Source organism: Aythya marila (genome assembly GCF_965140915.1).
Source record: "Aythya marila genome assembly, chromosome: 7".
In the NCBI taxonomy this organism is placed as follows: domain Eukaryota; kingdom Metazoa; phylum Chordata; class Aves; order Anseriformes; family Anatidae; genus Aythya; species Aythya marila.
The window spans coordinates 15,648,361-15,667,605 of NC_139048.1; the positions used below are offsets into that span (position 1 = coordinate 15,648,361).

The 19,245-nt window shown below is 34.7% G+C and overlaps 1 protein-coding gene across 1 annotated transcript in view; it reads right to left on the minus strand.

Moving 5' to 3' along the window:
* Positions 1-415: 415 nt before the first annotated feature.
* DNTT (DNA nucleotidylexotransferase) overlaps positions 416-19,245 on the minus strand; it is a gene marked incomplete at its 5' end in the record, with an annotated part of 91,583 nt that continues 72,753 nt past the window's right edge. Inside the window, one exon of the mRNA XM_082765055.1 lies at positions 416-1,612. Coding sequence (XP_082621181.1) covers positions 1,526-1,612 — 87 coding nt within the window. The 3' untranslated portion in view covers positions 416-1,525. The remainder of the gene's footprint in view (positions 1,613-19,245) is intronic.

The following is a 19,245-nucleotide window of genomic DNA, read 5'->3' on the forward strand; positions in this document are numbered from 1 at the left end:
ATTTTAACAACCAGAAATATGTTGCATATAAAACTGCACATAGGAACTTTTGTTAATACTGTCTACTATACTAACAAAACATCTCTTGAGGAGGCAGCTTCTTAGAAGATGTTTTTTAATTACCAGCAATAGCTTTGACACTTGCACTTTAAGTCATTCATCTTGTAATTAAGCACTATAATACTAAGTCTTGGTATATTTTATGCACATGTAGAACCTTGACATCTATGCTGCCATGGGACATTGTCATTGTTTGAATAGGGGACACCATTACTGTCAGTAAGACTTGTTGTGAATGGTTTTGTCATGCCAAGATGTGAAATCAGCCTTAGCGGGTGGAAAAAAAGTTCAGTATTAATTAAGAAAAAATTTTGACCAGTCATGGTGCTCTCAATCACCTTTATTCTAAATTTGACAAAGGAATTGTCAGTGAGTAACTTCACATATTAAACTACTAAATACCCTTGTTCATTAAAGGATAAATGTATTCCAAATCCATAACAATCACAAGAGCCACTGAGAATTTACTGAAAACAAAACATCTCAAAGGATCACTTTCATTAGAAAGTGTCTCACATACAAAATGAATTTCTGACCAAAACGATGGAATAACAGTCTAGAGCAGCCAAGAGCTCAGGTAAACTTCTCATTCCAGTGCATATATAGCTACTGACAAAAAATAAATTTCAAGTTATAAAAAATGAGTACAGATAAATAAAAGCTTTCACACCACAGCAGCCACCAGTCTGACAATTAAAGCAATTGGTGTCATATAGGTTACAATTCAAATTCCTGATCAAGGATCATCACATCACGTCCTGGATCTTCTGAAGTCCAAATTAGTACTCCAAATTTATAGTATTTTTCCTCACCATTGAAGATTGCTGCTGAGTTATTCCACTTTTCCTTTCCAAAATCTCTTCCTGTGTAATATTGTCTAAGCTGAATTCTCAGCTTGATTATAGTTTTTATAGAGTGGTGATGCAACTAGATAAATATTATAGCTGAAGCCTCAGACTGCCAGACTAATTTCCACCTAGGATTTTGGCCTTTATATACTGTAGAAAAACTGTATATGAATGCAGCAAAATACTTAAGAAATTCAGCTAAAGCTAAGCGTGTACTTCAGTGATTTTTGGACTCAGCTGAAATGTTTTGTATTATTTAGGTATTGTCATAGCTGACAATATTTTAAAAAGCATTATTATTATTGAAGTTTCTGTTACAAGCAAAAATCTCACCAGTTAGAAGTTTTCATTTGAAAAAAAATAAATAAATCCACAAGCTCTACCTCCTCTTTGTCATCCTATGAAGAAAAATCAAAGACTAAAACTGGAAAGACTGGAGAGGACTCTGAAGAACTTAATCTGTTCTTTTCTAGGAATGTAAGCATACATAAGGACTTCTAACTAATATTTTTAAAAGTTTTCTCTTAGAGACATGTAATATATATATCTAAATCAGACTGCAAGATAGGCAGAAAGACCATCACTGTCAACTGATGAATGCACACTAGCAAATCATTTTAAGCATTCCTTTCCCATGGTTCGAGATAATCCAAGCCAAGATGTGCAAAGATTTCTTCCTCACTTCCAGCTTTGAGAAAGATCCTCTGTGAAATAATTAAAAAAAAAAAAAAAAAAAAAAAAAAAAAAAAAGACAATAAAATTGTTAGAAGCAAATTTCAATTGATGTTTTCACTGTTTAAAAGGAGTTTATTTTTGACAACTCTACCCATTATATTCCCTACAAAATACATTATCTTCATCACTTTGTTCAGGGGTGACCTTGCAGTGTGAAAGCAAGTTAGAAAATAATTCTAATGCTTCTTGATGCCTTCAATTCTAATGATTAGTTTACAACTCTTTGTTTTGATATGTTTTTTCAAATCTCTGTGTGCAAGTGTTAGAACTCAAATAAAACCTACATTTCCCTTCAGCAAGGGTCAGTAACTTGACTTTCTTAAAAAAAAAAAATCAGTTATATTATAAATTAATATAGTAATGTTCTCTATAAGTGCATTCAGGCTGATTCACTAACTATGCATAACCAAATATTCAAAGTGTTAATGCCTTCCAAGTTTCTAATATTTACAGAAGACTTTTCTGAAAAAGAAAAAAAAAATTCTGTCTGGAAAAGCAAGATGAAAATTAGCTGAAAATCAGCTGCAACTGGGTTTTCAAATGCACACTCTTAATGAATAATTTACAGTAAAATTCTATTTTTATTTAATTATTTTTTCAGATCTCTTCTGACATCACAGGAGAGTATTTTGCACAGGAACAGCCCACTAACTCTATCTTTCTTAAGAAGACCGATAGAGTAATATACATAGCTTTATGCATTCCTTGACACACTGAAGTACAATATTAATTACAAAACTGCTAAGGTAGATGAATGTTAAAGCAGGGCAAACCTCACTGTTTGGAAGCAAGAACAAACTCATTCCATTGAAAAAGAATACTTAATATTTCAGCAATTCTTGAATCTTCTGTTCTTAAGTCTCAATCGATGTTAAGCTCTGAACAGTCTCAAACTCCACCACCATGAAAAACTTTAGGGCTAGGGTTTTACAATCTAAAATTTCTACTGTGAAAGAGGCAAAGCTGAGTGGAAAACTACCCATTAATGAATTCCTCTTAGGAAAATCTCTGATTATACTAAAATTTAGAAAAATCTGTGCCAGTGTCTTTGCTTTCTCAGATGCTAACCACTGCCTCCAGGAAGGCTATGCTGTCCAGCATACCCGTGGCAGTGGGTAAGGATGAGTCCACAACTACATTGGAGCAGTCTCACAATATGGTGGAACAACTGGCACCAGAGATTTCCAAGTTTACCCTCTGTGTTCTCTCCTCCACACCCTCTTTCATTCCCTGATCTCCCATAGTGATCATGCAACACAAGGGCCTCAGAAAGCATCAGGCAAGCAGGTTACTGAAATACATAAATCTTGCTTCTGGTTACTGCCTGTTCTCTCCCTTTCAACTGCCCTCTCATGACAATGTTAAGCACATAGTTGACCAAGGGAAGCCTATTGATGTAAACCTTTTGGATTTCAGAGCTTTTGATACTGTTCCTCACAGTATCCTTCTGGACAAAATGTCCAGCATACAACTAGACAAATACATAATATGATAGGTGAACAATTGGCTGAAGGGTCAGGCTCAAATGGTTGTAGTAAATGGGGTTACATCACTCTGGCAGCAAGTCACTAAATGATGAGCCAGAAAGAGTAAACAAAACCACTGAGTCTGTGTGAACTTCATGCTGCCCCTAAAACATGCCTGTGCATCATCAGTAAAATTTATCTCACTAGTTGGAATTCAGTGACTTATTGTTATTAACCATCAGTTCACTTCTTTCCAGTGCCTGATCCATCTCTCACTCCCATCAGCAGCCATGGTTTTGCCAAGTCATAATGAAGAATTGAACATCCAAAGTAAAATGTAACTTTAATTTTCTCAAAACTCAGTTTGTAAACTCAAACTTTATCAGGGTTTCAACTAAACCAGAAAACTGTTCCCATTTCATCATAGGAGTATCTGAAATTTGAAGTTCTAAATCTAACTCTATCTACAGCAAAGCCCCATGTTTCTCTGACATTGTTCAGCTTGGACAGCCAGAGTAGTCAAGCTGCCAGCTTTCCTAACAGCTATTTTTCAATGCCACAAAGTAGAATGAAAGTCGGTTTAACTGTGCTAGAAAGGTTACAAACACTAAATTGAATAGTAGAGATTAGATGCTCCTGAGTGAATTGAGTCAGAGGCCTTTGGTGTTCCTTTGAGTTTGGGAGGACAGAAAGGACAGAATATGAGGCTCTGATTTGCTCGTTCCGAGTTCCCAAACAGCAAAGTAGATATTTAAGAATTGTTCTGGCTAATATTGTCTTGAATCCATTTATCTTTCTTATCAAATAATTGCTATTCAATGAATAAATATGGAACATTTTCATTATTTTAATTTCAGAGAGTTTATCTTCAATTAGACAAAAACAATCTTAACAGACAAATACTTAGAGTCAATGGTAATGATGGCAACAAGAAATAATAAGTATTCTGTGTTACTAATAAAAAATATATTACAAAGATCAGCAACTTTTAAAATTGCATCATTTTCTGTCCTGTCCCATATAAATACACAAAGTACAACAAATAGTTCCTTGCAATGTTCAGAAGCTACTTGTTTATGTCGCTAAATCTTTGACATTCATATTCCACACATTTCAGTTGCACACATGAAAACTTTAGGGCTAGGGTTTGCACACAAAAACACAACCAAACCCATTGAAAAAATAAAAATAAAAAATATCTTTACCAACGAGTTAAGTAGATATTCTACTAAGCTCTTCTACAAAGGCATTGATTTCAGGCAATAAAACATTCCATATGGATTAGATCTGTTACAACAATGCACAGTAAAAGTACTTAACAAGGTATATGAAGTTGTTTTCACTTTCCTGTAATGAATTCTATTTACATAAGATAATTTTCATATGCAAACACACTGTATCAGAAATTTGAGGGAATAATTTTGCCCATTATTTCAAGATTTTTTTTAAAAACTAATTAGGACAAATGTTTTTGTCTTTTACCTCTAGTGTAAAACCAGTTTCCTATTTTCTAAAGTATTATTCGAGCATGGAATTCTCAGCATATGAATATTTAGACTCTGGAACAGTGCCCACAACTACAGAAACTTGATGGAGCATGAAAAGCTGAAAAAAATAATCACATATACATAATGAACTGACAGTTCAAAGTTGTGTCTGTAATAGGAAAGATTGCTTACAAAGCATAGACAATGTTTTTTTCTAAGAAATTCAAACGTCAGGTTCTGGAATAAAAGTCAGATACAAAAAACAATAATTAGGAGAATGTAGATCCTTTTTTCATCTGGAGAGGACTAGAAAAAATGATAGAACACAGAGTAAAAGAAAATGAAAGAAAAGATTGAAAACTACCCGTCAGGTAACAGTACCAGAAATATTTCTTCCCTAGAGCTTGACTTTGCGAGGACAGGATGTTAGGATTTGTTGCTGTTGTTATGTTTGTTGGTTTTTTTGTTTTTTTTTTTGGGTTGTTGTTTTGTTTTGTTTTGTTTAATTCTAAACAAGAACAAGAACAAGAGAGGGCAAGCCATACATATAAATTACTGGGGGGGAAAAAAAAAAAAAAAAAAAAAAGTAAAATGAGAAAAAAAAAGATCTTACTCTTGTAGACAGATGTTACAGATACTTTGATACTCTTTAATAGAAGCTCTTCATATCTATGGGACCCCAAATTGCATCCCATTTCTTTTGTTCTGTCACTTCTTGTTTTTCTGCAAGCAAAATTCATTTCATTTGCTTGACAGGGAAAATTTCTAATACAAAGTATCTGATGCTGAATACCATTCTCAGTAGCTACAAGCCATGTTTCTAAATGAATCTCTAGTTGATATCTGCCAACTGCTTTAGCAATGTAAGTGTTATTAATGTTAATCATAACCTATTATTTTCCCTCTTTGTCAATCTATGCAGAGCTTATACAACGATGAAAATTTGATTAGTGTATTCAGTACTGTTCTTTCTTCTTTTTTCTTTTCTTTTTGCTCAAGAGATGTTACTAATGAACTGCTTGCCCAGCTATTGGGGTTTGTTGTTGTTTGGGGATTTCTTTTCAGCTTCTTACTGGTATTCCACAGATCCAGGGCATGCCCAATCAACATCAATCAAGCTTACAAAAAAATATGATGTTCTGGAGCAGCTGGTATCATTCTGCTCTTATCCCATTTAATCACTGCTGTTATTTCAATGGATGTAAATATTACATTTGCAGTTGCAAACATGACTATTAACAACACCTAATGTAAAACATCTGCCATCGAAGTGCTTTCTTGTGTGAACTGCTACCTCTTACTTTCATTTCGGTATTAATGATCAATGCTACTTTTGATGACAGAGAAGAAGAGAGAGAAGGCACAGAGTTAGCACTACTTGGTGATTTCTTAACTAGCACTGTCAAAGTTCAGATAGATGTTACACTATTATTGTCACTTGGTTTCAACTCACACCTAACGAAGCCACAAAATAAAACCATTAACCAATGAAGTAGAAGTCTAGTTTTAGTTATATAGCTCAGCATATGCCAACAGTACTTGTTCCTTTTGGGGGCCAAATACCAATTCTACTGATTTTGCATATATGTTACTTAAATAATCAGAAAAGCTGAAAGCACCAGAAGGTACCTGCAAACCATTTTTCTTGTCCATTTTCAGAGTACCTCCATGTGTCTAACCTACTTTTTGAGTAGCTCAGCCTAGGTAGTTTGACTCTACACACCAAGATTGGAAACTTTAAAATATGGTTAGCAATTTATCCAGTAACCACAAAGAAGAAAAGATATCCCAAGAAATCAGAGATTACTGAAATTAACATGCAGAAATTCTTGATTTTCATGAGAAGCACAAGGGACGTGAAAATTTAGGCCACTGGATATGCAGTTATCTTTTATTGAGCAACCTGTACTTTCAGTCAACCTGGATAATTCCTTTATGTTGTTGAAATTAAACTCTACTGCTTATACACCCAATACACATCCAGCTCTACAGTACTCATCTGTCTTTTTTCCACTGTTTGGTCAGGAAGAAAAAATGCTGCAATGACAGCAACCTCCTGACACTGCACTTAACGAAACAATGCTCCGCTGAGATTGCTTCATCAGGAAACACAGAAACTGTTTCTCTACCAGCTTTGCATACATCTCTGAAAACAGATCTACTCATGCTCTGCATCAATATTAACTCATTCTTCTTGGCAAGCACACATTTAATCACATTCCAAGTAGACTGATATCCTACTATTTACTACCAAAAATCTTGGTAGTAATAGTATATTGCAAAATACCAAATCATGTATTATAACTAATACTATAAATAACCTTCAGCTTGTTACTGTGGCATTTTATTACAATTTTCCCCATCTCAAGATAAACTTAGGAAGTTAGTTTGAATGCAAGTACCTCAAAATAAAAAACATTAAGATCATGCAGGCAGTATCACTGATGAGATGATAATCAATGCTTCTGAACCAGCAGAATCCTCTGGAAAGCAAAGTACTTTAGGTTGGTATGTATACAGTATGTATGTGTGCAAACCTCAGTCCTGAAGATGAGACAGTTGGCAGAAATTTCATTGATTTGTTTCTCTATTTAAATCCTTATCATCCTTGGTATTAGCTGAGAAGCTAAGATATGAAATTTCCTAGTTCGTTACTGGCCCAACTCTACTTTCTACATTGAGCATTTATTCTTGAATAAGTCATAGCAAAATCACGCCCTTTCAAAGACCATTTTTAAAATATATTATTTTATGTCCCATTTTCTCTGCTCTTTTTTCATAGTGCTGATTTTGGTTGCCATACAACTGCAATTCAGAAAGAATGCAGTCATTCTCCAGTGGATTTCATTATCCTTTGGAAAACTATGACATTGTGTAAGATGCAAACCCCCTCCAGAGCAAAAGACCTCAAGGGGCAATGATCATTATAGTCTGTTGGGACTTCTTACATTCTTTTTCACCAAATAAAATGAGGGGATGGAGGAGTGAGGGGGACAGAATATTACCAACAATATATTGTTAACAAATTACAAAACTGTTTGATGCAGCTGCTTCTAGGTAAGCATTTGGGAATTTCAATAACTTATGCATTTATTCTAACCTTTCCTTTGTATCCTGGTAACATTGCATGCTATAAAATGGAAAACTCTTCAGTAGGTTAGCTAGTAATTTCCTCATTTAAATTTGGTCTGCTTTCACTAACTTTTGTATGGTCTGCTTTGACTAACTTGTGTCCATGTCAATTTAATTACTTTAATATTTGCTTTCCTTTTTAAAATTATTTAAGTGAAGATATAATGTCAGTTTGATGATTTTAAACTTCATAATGTTTTCGGTATGCAGAATGATAAATACCAAGCAGGCTAAACCCCCATTGTTTTACGTGTCTGGAATGGTTACAACAGCAGTAAGTATGACAATGATAAATGAACAACAGAAAAGAAGAGGATAGACTGTCATTTGAAAAGCTGGAACTTAACTCTTCATTGTGCTTGGACAGAGTCCTTTCTAAAAATATTTTTGTGGGGTAACATCAATTATAGATGAATGATAGCATAAAACACTATAGAAGAAATTATACTATGCACCTTATATTTCTCTTACAAATATATTTGTCATTTTAATGCTGGGCTTCTCTTCATATGTCATCAGTTATGTCAAGTCAGTTAAATGTGTATATATATGTGTGTATATATATGTATACACATAAATAATTATTTGGATCTAACGGTTATGCTAGGTTATGTTAGTTACATTGCTTGCAATGTCTTCCAAGATGTGAAACCAATTCTCTAGATACCATAGGCCACTGCATTCAGTGGAGCAGCACACACTGAACACTGAAGACATGCAACTTAAGCTCTCAGTATGCTGAGAGCTTAAAGGTGCAAAGCTATTAAATTGCTCACATTCCCTTTTTCTCAGATCCTTCTTGCTCAAATAATATTTGTAGCCTGTAAAAAAAAATACAGATGGCTGTAAAGGAATGTATAACAATTCTTGCATGAAAGCAGTGCTGCTATTTGAATAAAAGCACAGTCTGTGTGTAGCATAAGACCTTGTTCAAAAAGAAAAAAAAAAATAGTTGGGCATGTCAACAATCCCATTAGGTGGGAAGAACAACTACAACACTATTATTCTGCTAAACAACTCTAATTACATCTGTCCGTCCAGCGTAGCCTCTATGCTGTATCAAAGAGCTACAACAGCCATTTCACAAGTCATCTTATAAAGAGGAAATAAGGTTACAGTTCGTTCCATGACACGACAAATCAAGCCTTCCACTGATTTTAAATTTAAATAAAATTAAATAAAAAGACTTCCACATTTCTTTATACAACTACATTGAAATATATTACTGTTTAAGTAAATCTATGTATTTTCCACAGAATTGTGCTCTTTCCTGCTTAAGCACTTTGGGATGTAGGAGCCCAATTTTAGTCACCAGTTCCCGTCATACAAAGGCTTCAGTTTTTTCAAACCACATGCTGTCAGGTTGGTGTCTGTCTCTGCCAAACACTCAACTGACAGCAGGTCAGAGGAAACAAAGGCTGGACTGTGAGAAGTTAATAAAATGAATAAAATGAGTTTACAGGGGAAAAAAATTGTGAAGGCAGAAACATAATTAACCCATCCAAGCAAATATTTTCCACGTGATTAACAGGAGTAATGTTCTCATATGTTTACCTGACCTTAGTTTTACCTTATCTGTACTATGTCACTGGACCACTTTTGCTAGAAAAAGTGTTTGTGCATCGTCACTGTTTGCACAAGTACTGCAGAACTGCAGAAACTTTTAGAAAGATGCTAGTCTTAATAAATCAACATTTTACTATGTATACCTCACAACACAGGTATAAATTTCATTATTTTCTGACTTTCGTATTATACCGACCTAAAACGCAACACAGCTTGCCAGAGCTGTGCCATTCAGCTAATGACAGAGCCTGGTCTTTCCATCAAAAATATTTGTAAAATCATGTGTCCACAAAATGCACACACATTATACTGCTCTCCTGTAAATTCTTCATCCAAAATTACAGTCCCATGTTAGAGGCTTTTTCATGTGGCATGCAGTGAGCCACATGGGTTTCTGGTGAAGCTTTGCAGACAAGCTTTTGGAAATTATGTAATCTTACTGCTGCTTTGCACCTGGGAAGCCTTCCCCTGCATTCCTAGCCTGAATATCTGTATTAACTCACAATGAATGGCAGACATGAAAAAAATTCAAAGTTCACAGAAAAGTCAACCACTGGCAAGGAAAGTATATATTTCAAACAAAAAATATGAGTTCTAGAGCCAGCCACTGAATGCACTGAATGCAGATGTCTGGGAAGTCTTGGATGTGACAAGCAGAAGACAAGCAGCATTGTCAAAGCAACCAAGTCAGGAAAGCTTGAGAGAAGAGAGGACAAGGAGAACGTATGATTCAGCTATGCACTTGCATCTTCTCTTCTCTCCTCTCAGAAAGGTCATTCAGAAGAGAGGCAATTAGATTACACAGGCTGACTAATGAAAAATTATCCTAACTCACTCCATGGCACAACTAGTTGGATATTCTTTTTATTGACAATTAAGTTATTACAAGACCCAAAATAAACACTTTGCATCAATTATATTCTTGCTCCCCATCAACTTCAATGAGGTTTATCTTGGAAACACAAATACAGAAAACCTAGCAGCATTTTTTCAATTTTAGTTCAGACATTTATTGGCTTGGGTTTTTTTTGTTTGTTTGTTTTTTGTTTGTTTTCTTTTTTGTATTCACATAGATGCAAACTCTAATATCTTTAATCTCACTGACTCAGAGTAGTTTAATCCATACAAATTTACAGAACAGCACAACAAATTTACTCCAACCACCAGCCAGCCAAAAAGCAAGAATGAAAGGGGACCTAGAATAGAAAGTAATAGAAAGAGAAAATGGGGGAAAAATAATAGTCCAGATAATTTTCTTCAGGTCTTATGAAAGCCCCATAGCAGACTTGGTATAAAACCATTAACCTGTTTTTGTTTTCTTTTAGTGTATTTCTGAGAGGGTATTTCTAAGGGGAAGGTGCAGGTGGTGCCTGCAAAGTAACTCAGCAAATATAGGAGCTGTGGAAAACACGAGGAAGCATGTTGCAGACTTACAGTATTTCCATCACTTTCCATTCAAAACTTGTTAACTCACAAAAAGTGTTAACTCACAAAAAGTTATTCCCTATGCAATCCTGCTTTCCCCCTTGAAAAAGCAATTGCTTGCTGGAGTGATTTCTTGCACACAGAGCTTGTGCATTAACCAAGCCAGCTAATAGCTCTGAATGGTCTAAAGAAACTTGTGAGAAAATAAATGAAAACTCCATAGCAGTAGAAAGGAACAGATTTCCATCTCTGGTGAAAAAAAAATCCACTCTGAGCTTCAGTGCAGCGAATAGCTTTACAGTTTTACACCAATTAGAGACCCAGAATTATGAAAAGCAACAGTAGAGAAAGTGTTACAGCAGATCCATAAATTCCTGCAGTATACCAAGCAATACGAAGTTGAGTACCTTCAATCTACAATGAAAGTATGGGAATACAATGCAACATCAATCTGTAAAATGGTGGCTACTTCTCTGAAATCATTAGCTGACTCATTAGGGCAAAGTGGTGGCAAGAATCACTGTAATCAGTAACATTCACAGCCAGCTAAATGATTTTCCTCACAGAGAAAGAAGGGGGGGAAGAGAGGAAGGCAAAAAAAAAAAAAAAAAAAAAAATCTAAGTAAAGCAATTTCCAAAACAACAACAACAACAACAACAACAACAACAAAAAACACATTAAATTATGTCATTTGGTAAGAGGTTTCAAGTCATTGTATTCAATGGCTATCTTGTGTAGTATGAACTCTTGTCAGAAAGTAACATGGAAAAATTAAAACTTCTTCCTTGTCCTGATGTTTACACTAATATATATCTCAAGCTGACCTGAGAGGGACAATAACTTACTTCGTTAGTAGTCAGTAAGACAATATTCTCAAAATAAGATACTATTTGATAAATCAAATGTGAAAGAATCAAGCCCTGAAGAATACCCATTGGTATTCTTAACTCTCAATAATATTTAACATCATTATGGTTAACAAAAGTTTTTACATTTTGTTGTTTAGTGTAATATTAAGTACCTACCTACCAGTACTCTCCTAAGCAATGCAACTAACAACTGTGAAGTGATTTTCCTTACATGTTTTTCTCTGAGTTTTCTTTTTTCTTTTTCTTTTTTTTTTTTTTTATTTTCTTCACGAGAGAGGTTTCTTTTTAAAACAAGGTGTTGGTGATTTTTTGCTTTGCCCATAATTAGATATTTTTCTAAATATTTTTGCTACAAATAATGAATGGGACTCTCAACAGTAGAAACAATTTCATGATAATTATACAGCATAGAAGTTGAAGTACTAATTGTGCTGGAAATGTGAAGTGTTTCACAAAGTTCGATAATATTCCACAATAATGTGTAGACACTGTGAACTTTGCCTTTGATGAAATCATAATGTTTTTCAATAGTAAATAACCTGTCCCTCTGATATTATATTATCTCCAAATGTAATTTTCATGTTTCACTGGTGTTTTCTGTAGTAATCACCATGCCTGCTTTAAAATAAAAACTAATCTGTTTCTAATCCAGCTACAAATAAGATGATAAATAATCAGAGAGGGGAAGAAAGAAAAAAAAAAAGACCCCTTGAAATGGCATTATAACAATCCATGATTGAAAAAAAAAAAAAAAAAAAAAAAGCACTATTACAAGTGCTTTATTACATTTATTCAATACCCTCCAGCAAAATCTTGTGTAATAGTATTGATGCAAAATAGTGCAGTGGAATTTATTCTAATAATTCTGGGCATGAATAATGTTTGAATGTAATGGAAGCCAGAATTATAAGTTATCATTTTATTTTACCACTGGACATATCCTGTGTTTTTAATCAGAAATATCATACTTGAATATTTCTCTTAAAACTGTTCAGTTGTAGATTTGCTCTAGTTATAGATTTATTCAAATTAAATTTCTGAACAATACCAAGTAGATGTACTGAGGAAAAAAAAAAAGGAGGGGGGGAATTAATCAGGCTAATATTAGTACATCTTAGACATTTATACAGTTAATTATTTCATAATACAGAGTGACATGTCTTCAGGCTTTCTACATGCAAAGGGGTGACACTGAGTAGCTTTGATGAAGAAGAACCAAAAAGACTAGTGCTGAAGAACTGACGCTAAAAAATAAGATATTTAAAAACATTATCTGTTGACTTAACTGAATGACCACTTCTTTATTTGACAAAGTTTATGACCATGTTATTTGACAAGTCTATGGTGTGCATAAAATGGAATTATTCTGTGTTTAAAATGACAGGCACATTATTACTCTGTTGCAAGACACTACGTAGTTAAGCATCCATTCTCTCATTACAATTTAATTAATTAAAAACATTCCACAATAAATAAAGACTACTATATATGACCATCCAGACTACAAGAATACATTTTCACAAAGGGAAAAAAACTTGGAACCTACTGTCTTACAATCCAGTCAAAAAATTTTAACATGTTAAGTAGCACACTGTTGTACCCAAAACTGGAGCTTCCTTGCAAATAAGAGGAACACTGTTCTTATTGCCTCATGTAGTTCTCTGATGACCTGCATATTATCACAAAGTGATTAAAATGATTAGCAGGAATTATTTACTCTTCTGCCTTAACTATACTTCTTTTTTGCTTTAAGACTATGATATTTATAGTAGCTTTACCTCGTCAAATGCTCTTGTCTTACCGTATTTGTCTTTATAAAGCTTCATATGAATAAATGAAACACGAAAAAATGCACAGAATCCTAGATTTTATGAAATGCAGTTGAATGTAATTCATATAGGATTATTACAAACTATTTCAAAAGAATATTATTGAGATCACAAAAATCTTGAGATTTGAGAAATCCTGAGACCTGCAGTTTGAGAAATCCTGGAATGTGGTTGATTGCATTTTAATTTTGTTTGATTGCAACTGTAGTTCAGTTTTCCTCAGTGTATACATGGAGATTTTTTTTCTCCAAAGAAATATTGATTCATTCAATTCCTGTAACATACATCTTTCACTAGGCAGGAAATATGCTGTGCCACAGAACTAACAGATGCGGACAGCATTGAAAAAATCTTGTGCTGCAGATTAACCTGGGATCAACTTATCTTTTCTCTGCAAGCTGAGTTTCTCCAATATGTACCTGTTCCAGCTCCATCTCTTCCCTACTTCCCCATACTAAGTTATAGCCTTGGTCTCTCCCCTCAGATCTCTAATATAACTTCAGGTTCTAGTCATGCCATATCCAGAATAAAAATGAGAGTTTACTCAGTTTATTTGAGCCAATTGAATACCCATTTCTTGTTGCCAAGTTAGAGCCTGATGATTTTTATTTTGTTGTTACTCCATCAAACTTTCACACAGCCTAAAGATTCTTTTTTGTGCCTCTTTTCAGCTCAGCTTTATAAACCAACCCGGGCTCTTTTCCATAACGATTGCTGATAATCAAATATACCATCTTCTTTCCCCTTTTCTGGGAACTCTCATTTCTGATCTGTTTGTCCAGACTCCTCTTCTCACTCCCACTACATTTTCCCATATCCCATTTTCCTCGTTGACCCCATCTCTTTCCTTTTCTAGCTTCCTGTCTTCCCAGATTCTTCTGGGATTTCTGATTTGTTTTTCTTTTAAGAGGAAATTTGAGGTTATGCTACCTGCTCCATAATCTACAATTTACCCAAGCATTCTGATTTAATAACTGAATTAAAACACTTGAAAATGGTTGGCTCTGCACTGTCCTAGAATTTAAAATAAGAAAGTATAGTCAAAATGTTTTGAATCTGTACCTGTTTACACATCTCTCATTTCATTAGCAATCCTGGTTTCACTGGTTCAGAAAACCCACCAAGTAAAGGAAGCACAGGTACATTTATCCGTGTTGGATGTACAATTTGCTATTACAAGGAGTTTAAACTTTGCTAAATATGTACAAAAATTATATGCTCACTTTGTAAAAGTGAGCTATCATATGCTATACATGAAACATTTCAACTGCTAAAAACACTGGGTAGAAGCATACTTTGGAAGAAAATGCATAATCATTTTTAATTTTTCCAGAGGGTAAAAAAGTTCGTTATTTTAATTCTTAATTTTTGAAAATAGAGCAGGTGCAAAAAGAACGTATCCCCCAAACCACATATGCAATTGCCACTTTTCCTCAGAGAGACAGAAGAACTGTAACATAAATGTATGTACATCTGTTTACAATGACTCAGTATTTAATTGCAGCAATAATTATGTGAACAACTGATCACATTGGAAATCAATATTATAAAATTTGGATCTCTAAGTTTACTTTAGCTTTAATAGTCATTATTGCAGACATCTAAAGCAAACTCTGCAGCTGCAGCATGTTTAATTCATTGTGATGTTCTCAAGGCTCTCTCACTGTTATAACTTCATAATTTTAGAGCAGCATCTGCCAAAATAAGACTATAACATCCAATTTTTAAAGAATCCTAAAAATGTCTCTTTAACTGTGCTAGTAAACTTCTGCAGGAACCTTCTTTCAGTGATAGTGCGGAGTAAACACTCAAATGACACAAGAAAACTGATTTTGAGACTATGACTGTTGAAGTGTTAAACACATGTAAATATTATGTCTATGTAATTAAATTAAAGTTATAAAATCATAGTCAGATCTTCTTCCCAGTTGTATGTATAGGATAGTCACAGAAAAGAATCAATGCTCAAAAAAAACAAACTGTCTTTGTATTAGGATAACTGTTTATAAAAATGTAGGAAGCACAGGCAACAGGCCAGACATCTGCAATCAGTCTGGCTTCCTCAAGGATGGAAACTATTTCCACCCTCTACTGTTGCAACTTCTATATGGTGATAGTTTTCCTTGTAACCATTATTATTGGGCTGCAGTCTCACCTTCATTTGGCTCTACAGATACGTGCAAGGAAAGCCAGGGCAAGCCATGCTTGAAGACTTAATTAAGGATTTCCCTAAATAGGAACACTTTCTGCAGGCAAATGATTGAAGACTGCAATACCAATGATAACTATTGCATACATGTGATCTTCACAGTCTGGAAGTAAGAAATCCCATGACAAATTTCCCCTTTTGTGTTTGTACCAGTTTCCTAAGGAAAATCAAACATTCTCTTTAAAAATTTGGGGAGCACAGAGTTTTACTGTTTGTCATTGTAGCTGCACAGCACTTGATGTTTTGCAAAGCTGGGTCCCATTATCTTGTGATATTCACCATTCAGAGCAGTTATATCCAGTATCGTACTTTCTAGAATATTTCTTTAACAATAGAAAACATTAAGCCAGGTATTTCCTGTCTTAAATTTTCATAGGACATAAAACTAATAACTGCTTTCTGCCCCAATGACTCTTCAAAATAACGCTGAGCTTGTGACTCTCCTCTTACAAAAATCAAGCAACCTACAAGTTAGTGCAATAGCTTTCATATGCTAATAATTTAATCAATCTATTATGCCCTAGGAACCTTAAGGAACCTTTTTCTTAAAAAGTCAAGTTCTACATGACATCCCTAGAAATCTCTGACCATGAAGCAGATATAGAGAGAAGTACCCGCAATGGCTTCTTAGCATGCCTCTGACTCAGACCAATTTCCCCATGCTCACTGGCATACTCAAAAGATACTGCTTTGGAAAAATACATCATTCAGAACTTCTTGCATGAACCAGTTGAAACTAGTTCCTGTTTTACCCAGATTCTTCTCTTATGAAATAGGAAATGACTACAGCTCAGATGCTGAGTGCAAAAAACTTCTGCCAGGCTCTTTGGCTGTTAGTAACTCTTGAACAGGAAACGACATCAAGAACAACTCATATACTTTGAAAGAAAGGAAAAAGCAATAAAGAATCCCACCACAACTGAAACTGTGTGAATAATTGAAAAGTTCTAGACATCTTTCTTTACTGTAGCTACAAGCAATAGTTCCCATTAAAATGCAAAAACAACCCCAAAGTACCTTATTTTCTGATAATGGCTTCTTAACTATTTGGTAATAGTATTACTTTTCAAGTAATTTAGATAAAGGAACTTAGTTAGGAAGTAATAGTAAAAGAAAGGTTGAGCAATTTTACATTTCTTAAAACTTAAATTTATCCATAATAAAAGTGGTTGGGCTGGGCTTTGCATAGCACAGTATATCTTTCAGAAGTATATTCTGCACTTTGGAAGTTTGGGGCATCCTTACACCTATTTCTGTAGAGAAACAAGATATGTGGTTTCAGCTGACTAAGAATTGGAATGTGTTCCACAAAAATGGTGTAATCATCAAAACATTCCTCTGGAAAAAATAAAAATAAATTAACATTAAAAAAAAAAAAAAAAAAAAAAACAATACTCCAGTAGAATATAACTTGCCAGTCACTTTTAAGTCTATTTGATGTCCTGGCAGTTTTCCCATCTTCTCAATAACCTACCTGACAGGGTACTGGGAGCCTGAGTTCAAAAAAAGTCATTTTAATTACATCAGAGCCAGGGTCCAAGAACCTGGAGCAACCAGCAAAGGTGAGTGCCTCAGAGCTTGTGGCCCCAAAATCTGTCTGATACTTGGAGGTTTGGACTATTTTCAAAGCTGAGATTCCCTTTGCAGAAAGTGTCAACATTTTGATTTACCCTCTGATTAAGAGAAAAAGCAAATTTGGAATGACCAAAATCCTTCATTAAACATTTGCTCTTTCTCATAGTTAGAGGGAAAGGTCAAAATAGTGATTGATCAAACTCTTTCATTAAACTGAACCAGTTTTTGTCACAGTGTTTAACTACTTATCCTTACTGTACATCTGCATCTGAGCCAAAATACCAGCAATAGGTACAAAAAATTTCACACATACTTTTCAGATTGGCTTGGCTGTGCATTTAAGGCATTTCCAAGTTCAGGCTTTGGACAGTGTACAGCCCTGGAAATTCAAACTGATAAAACACCACATCATTTTCAGCCTATTCATGCAACCTTTCCTTCAAATGCTAAAGATTATCTATGCTGTCTTTCCTCAAAAGGAACTGAAGTTTGTGGAACAACTGTCTTCACAGTCATCAACACAGACACATCAAATACAGGCATTGTATCGAAACAACTGTGTGAGCCGAGTTTTTTGGAAGCTGGAGGAACTTTTCTAACTGGTGACTACACATAGAAAAGCAAAGGGAGCAGAAAGACCAGCAAATAGCTGTAGATTTATTGCAGTCTAGCTGTATATAACAAAGATTGGGCATCTGAATTTGATCTTCAAATGGATGAGCCACGAGGAATAACAGGATCAACATATGTTACTATTTATGAATAGTAAATTCATAATTGCAAGCTGCAACTTCAGATAACATCCAAGGGCAAAGAGACAGGGAAAAAAAGAATCCAACATATTTATGTTCCTATGGAATTTTAACAGTAACAACTGACAAAAAGGGTTTTCAGCAACACCACAGCTATCAGCAAGTGTCAGAATAACACAAGTTTAAAAAAAAAAAAAAAAAAAGCTTAAAAAACAAACAACAACAAAAAATGTTGTTGATGATGATTATTTTTGAATTTTCATTTCAGTTTACTGCTTACAGTATGGAATCTTAGCTATATGTAAAAGTTGATTTTGAATTCATCAAGAAGATGTAACTTACATCTTCCAGAGCTACAGCAGCTCTCTAGGTAACTCACAAAAGTCTGTCACGTTCTTCTAATATAGGGGCAAGGAAAACATCTCAAATTTGTAGCCACCATTTTACCACCATTCCCTGGAATTAGCAATGGTATTAATAGTAAATACAGGAAATTTGATAGCACTGGAATCTACAGAAGTGGATGATATGGAGTGAAATTAAGGAGAAATGGAGACTTGGATGAGATTAATCATAGAGAAGAGGTATGGAGGTAATGACCAGATTACAAAATAGTATATATTTGGTGGAACAAACTTCAAAGCTAAAGATGATGCTAAGTTTAAAAGCAGAGTGTAGCATTTCATACTCCAGAGAATAACGAAGTTTTTCCTTAATGAATATTCTTTTTGAAGAAAAGCACAGACTCCAAGACAAGAGCAATTTAATGGGAGAACAGTCATTCCAATAACACATTAAGTCTTGACCATATTGAAGAGTGCAAAAATCCCATATCATAAAGCCTAGCTTTAGACACTCTCCTCAGCACCCCTCTGCATGACAAAAATACTGTAGCTAACATCACCTGAGGTTGGTAAAGAAGCAATCAATAAAGTTTGCCATTCCTGAATCCTATTGCTGAAACTATAAAAGTGGAGAAACACTCATACTTCAAGGACAGCTACTCCTTCGAGAACAGAAAACCTGTGACCTGCCAGCTGCTGTAAAAATCACTGTAAAAATAAGTAAACATTGTATGTGACAGTACCACCAAAACTGGAAGAAAATCCCCCAAAACCATACATCCACCCAAAACCACCCTAAACCTACCTGATCTTCTCCAAAAACCAAAATTTACCCTTTTCCAACACGATGACCAACGAGAACCCAACAGAACCCAACTGAGACCCCAAAAAAAAGTCAAAAACACCCCAAACAAGAACGGCATCACCACCAAAACTGGAAGGAAATC